Here is a 12,468-nt window from a genome sequence, read left to right as displayed (position 1 = left end):
TTTGTCAGTTTTGTTTTCAAAATTCTAACATTGACAGCAGGTTGTTAATAAAATACAGCTCTGGAAAAAAAATAAAGAAACCACGTAAGTTTCTGAATCAGTTTCTCTGATTTTGTAAAATGAACATTGTTGTTTTATTCTATAAACTACAGACAACATTTCTTCCAAATTCCAAATAAAATAAATAAAACCTCAAATAATGCTAAGAAAACCAGTGCATATTCATAAAGTTTTAAGAGATCAGAAATCAATATTTGGTAGAATAAACCTGTTTTTAATCACAGTTTTCATGCATCTTGGCATCATGTTCTCCTCCACCAGTCTTACACACTGCTCTTGGATAACTGTATGCCTTTGCTCCTGATGCAAAAAACCAAGCATCATCAATCTTTTTCCATTTTCATGTGTTCATTACACTATGTAAGCTCAGCTAAGTTAAGGTTAAGGTTTCATGCTTTAGAAATGAATCTAAATATTTTTTCCTGTATTTTTTACTTAAAACAGGTCTATTTGACCCTTAACATAACAGAAGGGTTAAATCATTACCATAAAGTTAGAGATCAATTTAATAATAAAAAAACAACAGCAAACGTCAAGTCGATGTTTAAAGTATTGCTTTGTTTATAACTTAAAATAGTTACAGCATCAGATAAGCAGATATAATTCACCAGAGCAACAGCGACATCTGCCGGTCAGAACAGGAAATGACACGCGTAATTAAGTGCAAAGCGCACGGTCGACACAGTACAGACTAACACGAACCGCTAAAATGCGGTAGTTTTTTTTAGTTATGCACAAACACAGAGTTAAACTCCAGCCTGGAGTATATCAGACAAACATAAACAATTACAGAAAAAAAAACGAACAGAGAAAATCTTGAACCTCGAATTGGTTCAATTGTCAGAAATGAGAAATTATTTAGAAATTAATTCCAAAGTTAAAAACTGTGCTCTAGTTTTATAAACACAAACACAGTGTTGTTACAAATGCGTGGCCTTGCCCTCAGCTCGCGCCTCCTCTCGCCCCGTTTCGCACTTGCACTCCTCCACCATCATCACGAGCTTCTCCCGCGTCTGCGCGCCGCAGCGCAGGTGCACGGGCACGGTGCGCGCTTTGGAGGGCGCACAGCGCGAGCACGGCGCGCTCACGTGCCCAACAGGACCCCCGCTGGGGGGCACGAAGAGGGAGGTGCAGTGTCCGAAACAGAGCTTGTTGTGGATGGTGAGGGTCTCACAGCCCGGCTCAGAAATACGCTGGAAAAAAAATCACAGTTATATTATAAATATAAAAAAAAATTATATATTTTACTGTTATAGAAATATAACAGTAGAATGACAGTGATAGAAAACACTAATTAGAGTATTATTGGAGTCAATCTCCAAAAGTATTTCGGGGTGGTATTTAAATTATACTTAGCAAACAATAAAATAAATATATAAATTAATTAATTAATTGCTTAATTATTATTTTATTTTATTTTTAACGTTTTAAAGTTCTGATGTGCCAAACGAATATTTAAAGCTCGTTTCAATTGGGCTTTCCTTCTTAAAATGAGGTATTATAAAATATGTAACCAAATTAGATCTCATTTATTACAGTAAACCTTTTTTTTCGGCATTTTGACGAAACTTTTTTGCATTTAACATATAAAAAAATGACAACATCATTTGTATTTTTATTTGTATTTAATGTGTATGCAATTTTATTTAAACTGTTGTACTTGTGTCTATGCTCAAGCCCACAAGCTTTTTAGATTCGTTTTAATAATCGACCCGTTTTCATACATACCATTTTTTAACCCTATAATTTATCATAATTGCTTGCTAAATTTCTTATAACATACAATATCATATTAACTTATTAACAATAAACTGTATTAATAGCAATATTTTTTCTTCTGGGATGTCCAATATTACGTGCACATGTACTATATACCTAAAGGCATAAGTCAATTCGTGAATTGATTATATTTGCTCGTTTTTAAAATTATATATGATAATAATAATAATAAAAAAAACGTTTAGAATTAATTTAAATAAACTACATTTGTGAATCATTTACATGTATTACCACGTTATATTTATCATACATTTACATTTATTAATAATTCATAGTAATTGGTGACTTGCATTTGTTAGTGCTATATGAATTATTGTTTTACCTTTAATAATAATGTAATTTGTACGTAATGTACTTTGTGTTATTAGCACTTTAGTAATCCGTTCATTAACAGTACATTTATTAGTCTTCTACTATTTACGTTTATTGACGCCTTATGTTCAATTGAATTTTACATTTAAATCACTTTACATTATTTAGTGATTTATTTTTTAGCATTTTGCCTGTTATTCGCTATTTACATTTTATACAATACATTATATTAAAACATTAAAATAACGTTAAATATTTTCTTTAAATGAATAGCTGCATCCAATAGCTCTCCTTCACATCGTATACAATATTGAAATAAAAAAAATAAAATAGACTAGTAGTTCAAAAGTGTCAAAAATTGCTTCAGTATGTAAAAAAACGCAAATATATTAATTTAAAAAACTTAATCAGTTGTGCTAATTCCTGGTAATTGTATTAATCAATCAAACAATTAACCAATCAATCAATCAATCAATCAATCAATCAATCAACGTTTAGAATTTAGAATTTAAAATATAAAAACTGTTCGACAGCTAAACTTCTCACTACATTTGTAAAACATTTACATTTATTACCACTTTCTATGTGTTAGAAATGTACATTTATTAATGATTTATAGTAATTAGTAACGTTTATTACGGCTTTACATGTATCAACCAATCTATCAGGTAAGTACCGGGTGAAGTACCTGGGTGAAGGGGACCGCAGCGCAGCTCTGGTCCTTCAGGTTCAGGTCTCTGGGGTTGATAGGTAGCGCCACGCGCTCTCCGACCTGCTGTCCTGTCTTCATGTTCTTCCTCCACATGTCCAGACCCTGCTGCCTCCTGCTGGTCTCTGAGGGTCCTGCGCGCCCGAGCGCCAAAAACGCTGGGAAAGGGCTCCGGCTGCGCGCGCCTCCAGCGCGGGTCTGAGCTCCAGCCGAGCCCGGGAACTGCCTCAGGAAGAACGGGCTGGGCTTGTGGAGCCGCAGGGAACCCCGAGCTGGTTCTTCTGGTCCATTTCCAGAGCTTTCCACATCTCTGGAGAAGAAACTCCGCGGGAAAGCGCGGGCTGGAGCGGCCAGGAGGGCCAGGAACACGACCAGAACAAATGGAGTGGTCATTTTATCCAGCCAATAAGAGACAAATGCTAAGAATGCTAATGTAGACAGTATGAGAAGAAAGCTGCTTACTGGTTGGTCTGGAGATACAATTAAATCTTGTCTTAGAAAGAAAGATTTTCTCAGAAAAAAAGCAATTAAGAAGAAAAAGATCTTGCTTCAGAAAATAAAAAGATCTCGTCTTAGAATTAATTCTTTTCTCAGGAAAACAAAATTAATAAGAAAAAGATATTGCCCCAGGAAATAAAAAGATCTCGTCTTAGAAAAAAGATTTCCTCATGAAAAGAAAGTTAAGAGGAAGATCTTCCCTCAGGAAATAATTTCCTTAGAAGCTAAAGCTAAAAACAAACTAAAAGTTTTCCTCAGTTAAAAAAATCGCAATCGTTCAAAATGTGGTTCAAGGTTATCTACACTAACCTTGCTGTCTTGGCTTGACTGAAACGCTCTGGCTTTTGCTTATATAGACCAACAGGTTGCTTTGGGCCCACCTAGCCCATAATTACCACCATAATACCATCATCCCGACATCCGAGGGAAAGTTCGCACTTTACGGGTTCGGGTTTTTAACAGGTGAGTTCGAGCACCTGTGACAAACCGCAGCGCGACCGTGGGAACTGAAGAAGACAAGAGGAAAATCTAAGATCTAAGAAGAAATTATAATTCTACTTTTATGGTATGCTTTGGTGTTGGGTTAAGTTTAGACGAAGTACGGTTAGTGTAATTAATTAATTTAGTAAAATAGCGTTAATAATAAAAAGTATTTTTTTATTCAAGTAGAAATCTCGGTCCAGACAATTTTGAGCTTCCCATAGAACATGTCACAACATACGATTTACGTATATGATATAGTTTTATTTTGCACCATTTTTTTGACCATACAAACTGAAGATTATTTTCCTCAGTAAAATATTTCTGCTACAATAAACCAATCAATTTCATTGTATAGATTGGAACTAAGAGGAATATTAATATTTTCTATAGAAGTAATAGCTCCTACTAAGGTATTATGTACCCTTTAGAGCAGATCAATTCACAGGAACAAATGCTAAGCAGACACTATTCTCTGAAACAAAACAACAGGAATTCTAAAAACAGGCTTTCAAAAATTAGGCAAAGGCCTAAAATTGAGAAACTGCCAAAAACATATACAGCTCTGGAAAAAAATAAGAGACTGATGAGTTTTTTTTATTTTACCAAATTGAAAACCTCTGGAATCTAATCAAGAGGAAGATGGATGATCACAAGCCATCAAACCAAACTGAACTACCTGAATTTTTGCACCAGGAGTAAAGTTATCCAAAAGCAGTGTGTAAGACTGGTGGAGGAGAACAAACCAAGATGCATACAAACTGTAATTAAAATCCAGGGTTATTCCACCAAATATTGATTTTGATTGAAATATTGAACTTTATGAATATGAACTTGTTTGTTTTGCATTATTCTATTTAAAATTTAGGAGTAATGTTGTCTGTAGGTTGTAGAATAAAATGTTCATTTTACTCAAACATATAAATGACAAAATCAGAGAAACTGATTCAGAAGTGGTCACTTATTATTTCCTTGGGTATTAATTATTTTCCTCTGAAAGTGTAGCTACAGAACTTCTTAGATGATTGGCAGTCCAATTGGGTTTTTCACAGCAGAAAGGCTTTTTAAACGTTTTAAAAGTTCGGATTTAAATCTGTTCGGCGGAACATTAAACAATCCCCGCAACTGGTGAAAAAGGCCTAAAATTAAGGGATTGGGAAAAACAAAGATTATGTTTTTCAGTTAAAAGTTCATAGTAAAAGAAGAAACCAATCAAAAATGAGCCAGCACAAATGATTTGATTAATATGTGAATAAGACTGTAAATAGGATGGATATTCACAAATAAGGTATCTCCAGATGTTCTTAAATGCTTGGACCAACACATACGTGGGATTTTTAATTAATAAACTGGTGTAAATAAAGATTAAAAAAAGATTTTCTCAGTAGAATCTTTAAGATGATTAAAAAGGGTAAAAGTTCATCACTTCACTTCAGCTCGATCAATCAGTTGCACTATATGGAGCACTATGATTGACTGGCTCCATCTCTATAAAGAAGCAGACAACAAGATAAATGGACTGATGGATTGTGAAGCAAAGAAATAAGGTCTATTTGTATTATTGCACCTGCTAAATGCTAATAATGTATTTGTGATTTACCAAACTCTTTATACACACAATAAAAGAATTAAAGTCTAAATAGATATAATAAAGTCTAATAAAACTGTTGATCAAAACCTTTGGGTCTTTAAAAGTGAAAGTCTCTGCAAGGAAATTTCCACTTAGAGATGTTTTATCACCTCCTGCAATAAATCTGTGATATATTTAGGACTGAAGTTACTGTGGTGTGAAGATCATTTAAATAGGTTTAAACAGGTTTAAACTGGTTTACAGTGGGCAGGTTTAAAGTGTGCAAACGCTCTGATCAGGCTCACTGCACCTGACACTAATAAATAAAAGAGAAAAGAAAAGGTGTGAAGAGTCCCAAGACTCTTCCACTACATCTAATCCCCCTCCTATTCTTCCATTCTGACTTCTTTCACTTCCTTTCCCAGGAGAGCAGGTGAGAACAGAGGTGTAGAGCTGCCTAAACCCAAAGAACAGTATCCAAAAGCAGTAAAGGTACATGAAGATTCTCACACTTATAAATGTTTATTTATTTGGTGGACAATTGAATAATCAATATAAGAGCAAAACTGTAAAGAAGTCTGCTGTTAATAAACACATTATGAATCTGACTTAAATAAAGGCCCACTTTTAAAAATAAAGGTGCTTCCTTAAGCAACATTCTTTAAAATAATAACGCTTAACATATATGTATCTTATACAAAACTAATCTAAATGTAACTAGTTACCTTTGGTAAGAACATGTATCACAATAATGGCTAAATTACGTATAAGGCTTCACTTATACATTAAAACTGTTTCTAGTTTTAAATCAAGTTTTACAGTTTCTATATTACAAGCAAAAAGTTTAATAGCACACATACAGAATAACTTTTTTGTTTGTGCTTAAGCAGTTTATTAAACTAGTGTAGCGCTGCCACTATGATCGTGAGATCGCTGGTTTGAATCCCCGCCATGCAGCTTGCCATCGGCTACTGGAGCCCTGAGAGAGCACTACTGGTCTTGCTCTCTCTAGGTGGGTACAGTAGATGGCGCTCTTTCCCCTCATCACTCCTAGGGTGATGTCGATCAGCACAAGGCGTCTGTGAGCTGATGTATTCCATAAATTGTCAGGAAAAAAATAAATAATGTAGTACTAAAACATGTTTTTTTTACTTACAAAAAGTGAGGCTTTTTATTGCTTTTTAATTCTGTATGAATTTGTTTGTTTGCTCAACCTTTAGAAGAATGCTGTCAGAATATGTGAGAACAATGAACTAAACTTAAACTGTTACTGTCATGAAAACACCTTTTATCTCCAAAGTATCTACTTTTCAGAAGAAGTATCATTATCATTTTGTAGCATTTCTACTTCTTCATTCATCAGGGGATTGTGGCTGAACTGACGGATTAAAATTAAGATGAAAAAAGTGGAAGAATTGAAGCAAAGTATTTATTTGAGCATGAATGTAACATAACACAAGTAAGCTAAATGAGCATTAATTATTATTAAATGAGTATGTTTAACAAAATATACATTTAATGTACAGTACCAGTCAAAAGTTTGGAAACACCTCTTCCCATTCTTTATTTTTTTTTAACAGTGTAAATTGAATATTGAAGACTAGATTAAAGCTCTACTAAAACACATGCTCAATTATTATGTAAATAAAAACTGTTTTAAACAAACCAGAATATGGTTTATACTTTAGATTCTTCTAATTAGCCACATGTATCTTTGAGGACAGATCTACACACTCTTGGTGAGATTTTAATCTCAGTATCTTCATGAGGGAGAGTCTCCTGGAATAGTTTTCTCAGCATCTGGAAGGAAGGAGTTCCCGGAGGTGCTGAACAATAGTTGCTGCTTTTCTTTCCTTCACGCTGTGAAGCTCCAGCTCATTCCAATTAAATCCCCTCAAATCACCATCTCAGTTCATCAGATTTTGATCAGGGGATTAATGTGGAGTAATAACACATTTTTTTTTTACTGTTTACTGCATAATTCCATATGATATGTGTCCCTTAATTGCTTTCATGTCTTTAATATTAATCTACAATGTAGAAAATGAATTAAATAAAGAAATAAAGATAAAACATTGAATAAGAAGAGGTGCCCACATCACTTTGCACCAGCTGCCAGCAGAGGGAGACCAAGCTCTTGAGCTCGTGAGTCTGATGATTAAAGTTTGGGTCTGGAGATGAACCCCCTCCTGCTCTGGGTCTGGAGCCTCTGCTGGGCGAGGAAGGACTGAGGTGGTCCTGAAGGCTCGCTCTGATGAATCTGATGGAGCGCTAAACTCTGTGTACAGAACAGGAAATGCTAAATGTTAGCGGTCATCCACTGCAATGGAAATAAAGTGCAAAAAACACCACTTCTTGTTTCTACATTCATTCTTTATTTGATCAAATCCATTGACCATACAGAAATGACGCTGTATGGGTCTATAACACAAACTGTAGTCCTGTATCTGTTTTTCTGTATACTTTATTATTATCCTCCTCCTTTCACACTGTTCTTTAATAATCAGGACCTCAGAGGATAGACCACCACAGAGCAGCTATTATCATTTTGGTATTATCATACCAATGTAAGAAATAAGTGGATTTGTACCCCCCTAAAAATGATACAGCAGAAAAAGCAGAAATTGTTTTAAAATAAATTTTTATGTTGAAAGCACGCCGAAATCTGCACCTCAGCCATAAAAAGAGACTCCCTGGACCCGCTTTTCTCAAGACGAGAGGGTGCTTTTCATGGCAGGGGTGCAGATTTTACGGGAGAGGCTACAGCTGACAATTCCTTTTTTATATTTTTTAAGAGTCAGCGTAGCTTACACACTAAGAAAAGTAAGTACAGATTTGTACTTAAAAGAGTACAAAGCTTGTCTCTGGGGCTGTACCTTATATTGAGGAACAAAAAAGTACCTTTCAGTGAAAGTCCTTTTTTGTACCCATGTTTTTTGTGCCAGTAAATAATTTAAATATGCTAAACTTTATCATCAACTAAATATGGCTCAAAAACTTGATGATCCAAAATTGTCTGGCTTTCAAATAAAAAATGTGCAATTAAAATATATATGGTTAATTGGTACAGTGATACAGAATACTGAATGTACCTATTGGCTGGTTAAATGGTACAAATTTGTACTTATTGCATTTAGAAATTACTTTGTACTTCAGAGGGAACAAATCTGACCCTGTAAAGACCAATATTGTACCTTAGAGGATACAATTATGAAGAGTGTACCTTAGAGTACAAAAAAGTACTTATATCATACCTCTGTTTTTTAGAGTGTAGAACAATATCTTGGGTATTTCTATTTTCTAAGTAAAGTTAAAGCTAAGAAGACGTGGGTGTGAGAGGCTCCCGAGAGAGGGTGCTTTTCCTGGCGGGGGTGGTGAATTCAGCACAACACCAGCTTTATACGCAATGAATCTCAATATTGACAAAATACTACAGTAGAAACGACTTTTGGGTAATGTCTTGTTCTGCTAACAGATTAGGAAGGTTTTGGGTTGTCTAACGTTTATATTAACTGCTGCCAAAAATCTCTATAAAACTTAAAAAGTTACATTATTTTTAATAAAAGGACACCATCGTAAGAAGTGCTTTGAGTAGATAAAATAGATAAAAACACAGGACCCAATGTGGAGTAACATGTTTAGGTTGTAAAGTCACCTTTGTTTAGATTTAACTAATAATAAACAGAAGTACAATTGTTTTTTTTTTTTTGTGATTAAATGTAATTCCGCAAATGTTGTTCTAAGACACTATAGTGTGGGCTTTGATTAATTTTAGCAAATGTATCCCCCAATGTCAAACCCACTACTATGCCCTTGCCTATTATTAGTATAGGTCTCAGTGCTGTACAGTAACACTGAAATGTTTAAAAACTCCAGCAGCACTGCTGTGTCTGGTAGTCACTTGTAGTATATTTAATATATACTAGTATACTATACAAAACACACACAAACACACACACACACACACACTCACCATACAGTGCCAGGCATTTAAACAGTATTTCTCATCTGTTTTTCCTTTTACTCTGTTAACGACTGGCGTACTCCTTTCTTTCTCCATATTGATGGACATCCAAGAACAGTGTTGTCCACTGGAGGAACAATAAAGACACGGTCAACCTTACAAAACAGTCCACAAGTTTCAAAACCTTAAATTCAGTGTTTTTTTTATTGTTTTAAAGATGTCTGCATTGTAGGTTAACACTAAAATCCTCCAAACTATGAATAAAACACATGGAATTATTTAGTAAACTAGAATATGTTTTATATTTTAGATTCTCCAAAGTAGCACCTCTTGATTAGATGACAGTTTTGCACATCTTGGCTGGATTTTCTCAGCCAACTTTATGAGGTAGAGTCAGACTTTCAGTTAACAGCTGTGCTGAACTCATCAAGAGTTAATTACTTAAATGTCTTGCCTCTTAATAAAGTGTTTGAGAGCATCAGTTGTGAAGTAGTGAAGAGGTAGAGTTACAGGTATACAGTGAATAATAAATAGCTCTATTTGAGTAATGTTCTAATCCAGTTTATGAGAAGCAACAACTACTCAACTAAATAAAGAAAAACACGAATTTAAGAAGAAATGAAGGTCAGTCAATCTGAAAAGAAAAAAATAAAGAACTTTGAACGTATTCTCATGCGCAGTCACTACAAAGACCATCAAAAAAGTTATAATGATGGAACTGGCACTCATCAGGAACGCTTCAGGAAGGGAAGAGCTAGAGTTAATCAGAGGGCATCACATCTCATCCACAATCAAGATGCCAGTGACAGCAAATTGAACCCAGCCAAAATGCTAGTTTATAATGTTAAGCAATTAAATAAATACAGTAATAGTATACATATATAATATAAAATTCTGACTGACCTGTTCTTCTCCTATGGTGAATATACTGTATTTCTGATGTATCCTGAAGCTCCACACAGTTCTTTCAGGCCTCCATGACAGTATGAAGGACAGAGAGCTAGAGAGAATGAATAAGTCCCTGAACATAATCTTTGCCTATATGCAAAAATATGATATGATAACATAGAAACGAGGTCAGCTGACCATTGCCAGAGAGATAAAGGCAGTAAAGGAGAAAACTCTATATAGCCTACAGGTCTAAAAAACTTTCCTAGCTTGTGGTTTTATATTCTACACGCACAAAAATGTGTTTTTTTTGTAATACGTATCGATAAGATGTTCATTCAGCCCATTTATTTTTCACTGATTTGTTTGATCCCATTTTCCCCTTAATTTGGAACCCATCCTATCATTAGTAATGTCCTCAACACCAGGAGGGTGAAGACTAGCACACGCACACATGGCCGATTATGCTCTCTCGGACTCTGGCTGCTGATAGAGAGCACGACCCAAAATTCGAACCGGCGACTGACAGCTCATAGTGGCATCTATTTATTCTCTGGACCACTTGGAGTCCAGACAAGATATGTTTGATACTAAATGAGTGATCGTTTATAGTTTACAGTTTATAGTTGACAGTTTATAGTTGCCAGATGCTAATGCTAATGCTAATGCTAATGTTGCTGACAAACCATGAAGTTGGATTGTCACCAATATAAATGACAAATTGTTCATCCAGCTGAAAAAAGAGAAAACTAGTAGTCTAGTAGCTCTCCAGCCCAGAGGGTTGTTGAACCCAATTGCAGAACAATTGATCTCAAAGCAGGTAAACCCAAGAAGAAAGAGGGAAAATGAATAAATAAATAAATAAATAAACACACCGCTTCTCACACGGGATTGAACCCGTGTTGTCATCAAGGTCACGGTCCAATACTCTAGCGCTGCTCCGGGTAGTGAATTGGGACACGGCCATGAAAAAATGCCCTTATAAGAAGGTAGGTAGCCCAAGAGTAGGCGGAAAACGAGAGAGATAGGGGAGGAATGTAAACAAAAGCTCAGCAGAAAAAAGCTTTTTTCATTATTGTTCATTATAGTTCAAACAACCTCACAGGCCATTTTTTTTTTTATGCTTGCCTATTGTCGATGCCGACCCCTGTCCTAGGGTGTCAACCAGACTGACCAGCAAGGCCAAGCTAGATGACCATCATGACCATGCATTAACCAATGAAAAAACAGCTTTTTTTTAACAAAAACACTCTCGCTAAAGCTAATCCCTCCCGGTTAGCAGATAAATTTACAGCATTTTTACAGCAATAGCCCTGATTGTGGGCGCAACATGCAAACTTACGGCTATAACCGTGCACACAGTCACCGATCTCGCTGTGTAGAGTCGGCCGGAGCGTCAGATCCCTCTGACGGTGGTTACTGGGTGAGATGTGATGATGTCACATACTGGAAAAGTCCACCTACGCACTGTCACGATATCACTGCTCGGCTGCATCAATACAACTGAAACCAGTACTGCTGCTGTTTACTGTGGAACACAGCCTGTGTAGAGCTACTGGGGAAGAGCATTATACTGCACAGAGAGAACACACACACACACACACACACACACACACAATACACACACAAATGAACAAAAAACACCCTCTATTTAGTCTCTATTTAGTGCATGGAGCATTTAGGCATGCATAATGCAGGGGAGCTGCTGCTGACCACAGCACATATCTCTTCCAGCTCTTTCTTTCTTTCACACAAAACACACAGACACACACACACACACATAAAAACACACACACACACTCACACACTTAGAAAGAAAGAGAGAGAGTTTAGTCAGAATGTTTAAGTTGAAGCAAATTTAATCGATTTTCCATGAAATGACTCTTTTCTCTGGTTGCGCTCAACACAGTTCCATGACGTCTCTTTATAAATGTTGTTTATTAGTGTGATTGCAGCAGCCAATCAGAGCATTGTTCTTTTTTATATATCTTTTTGATTGCAGTTTTTCCACATTGTTCACACACATAATGTGGAACTTTTGTGGCACAATTTCACACGTTCTAACTCAAATATCATTCTAAATCACAGCTTTACAAATCGCTAAACACAAATTGCGTCATTTAGTACACCTTGGTCACCTAAGAATGATGAACAGTGATCTGTTTCTTTGCATTTGGCAATAAATACATATTTGTTTCTTTTGATGTG

General features: G+C 35.6%; 1 protein-coding gene and 1 long non-coding RNA gene across 5 annotated transcripts; both read right to left on the bottom strand.

The window, feature by feature from the left end:
• Positions 1–597: 597 nt before the first annotated feature.
• dand5 (DAN domain family, member 5) lies at positions 598–3,561 on the bottom strand. Its single transcript, XM_007246706.4, has 2 exons — positions 2,840–3,561; positions 598–1,253 (listed from the first exon to the last, which is right to left on the bottom strand). The coding sequence occupies exons 1-2, from the start codon at positions 3,251–3,253 to the stop codon at positions 981–983; spliced, it is 687 nt and encodes a 228-aa protein (XP_007246768.3). The 5' UTR covers positions 3,254–3,561; the 3' UTR covers positions 598–980.
• Positions 3,562–6,850: 3,289 nt separating this feature from the next.
• LOC111193476 (uncharacterized) lies at positions 6,851–11,829 on the bottom strand. Of its 4 annotated transcripts, XR_007428146.1 has the most exons (5): positions 11,603–11,829; positions 11,136–11,238; positions 10,276–10,372; positions 9,382–9,499; positions 6,851–7,686 (listed from the first exon to the last, which is right to left on the bottom strand). It is a non-coding gene; the product is annotated as an uncharacterized LOC111193476 (long non-coding RNA). The 4 variants fall into 4 exon arrangements; XR_007428145.1 differs by lacking the exon at positions 10,276–10,372; XR_007428147.1 differs by lacking the exon at positions 11,136–11,238.
• Between the last annotated feature and the right edge of the window lie 639 nt (positions 11,830–12,468).

This window comes from Astyanax mexicanus, chromosome 21 (genome assembly GCF_023375975.1).
Source record: "Astyanax mexicanus isolate ESR-SI-001 chromosome 21, AstMex3_surface, whole genome shotgun sequence".
NCBI lineage: Eukaryota > Metazoa > Chordata > Actinopteri > Characiformes > Acestrorhamphidae > Astyanax > Astyanax mexicanus.
This window is presented reverse-complemented; position numbering and strand designations above follow the sequence as displayed.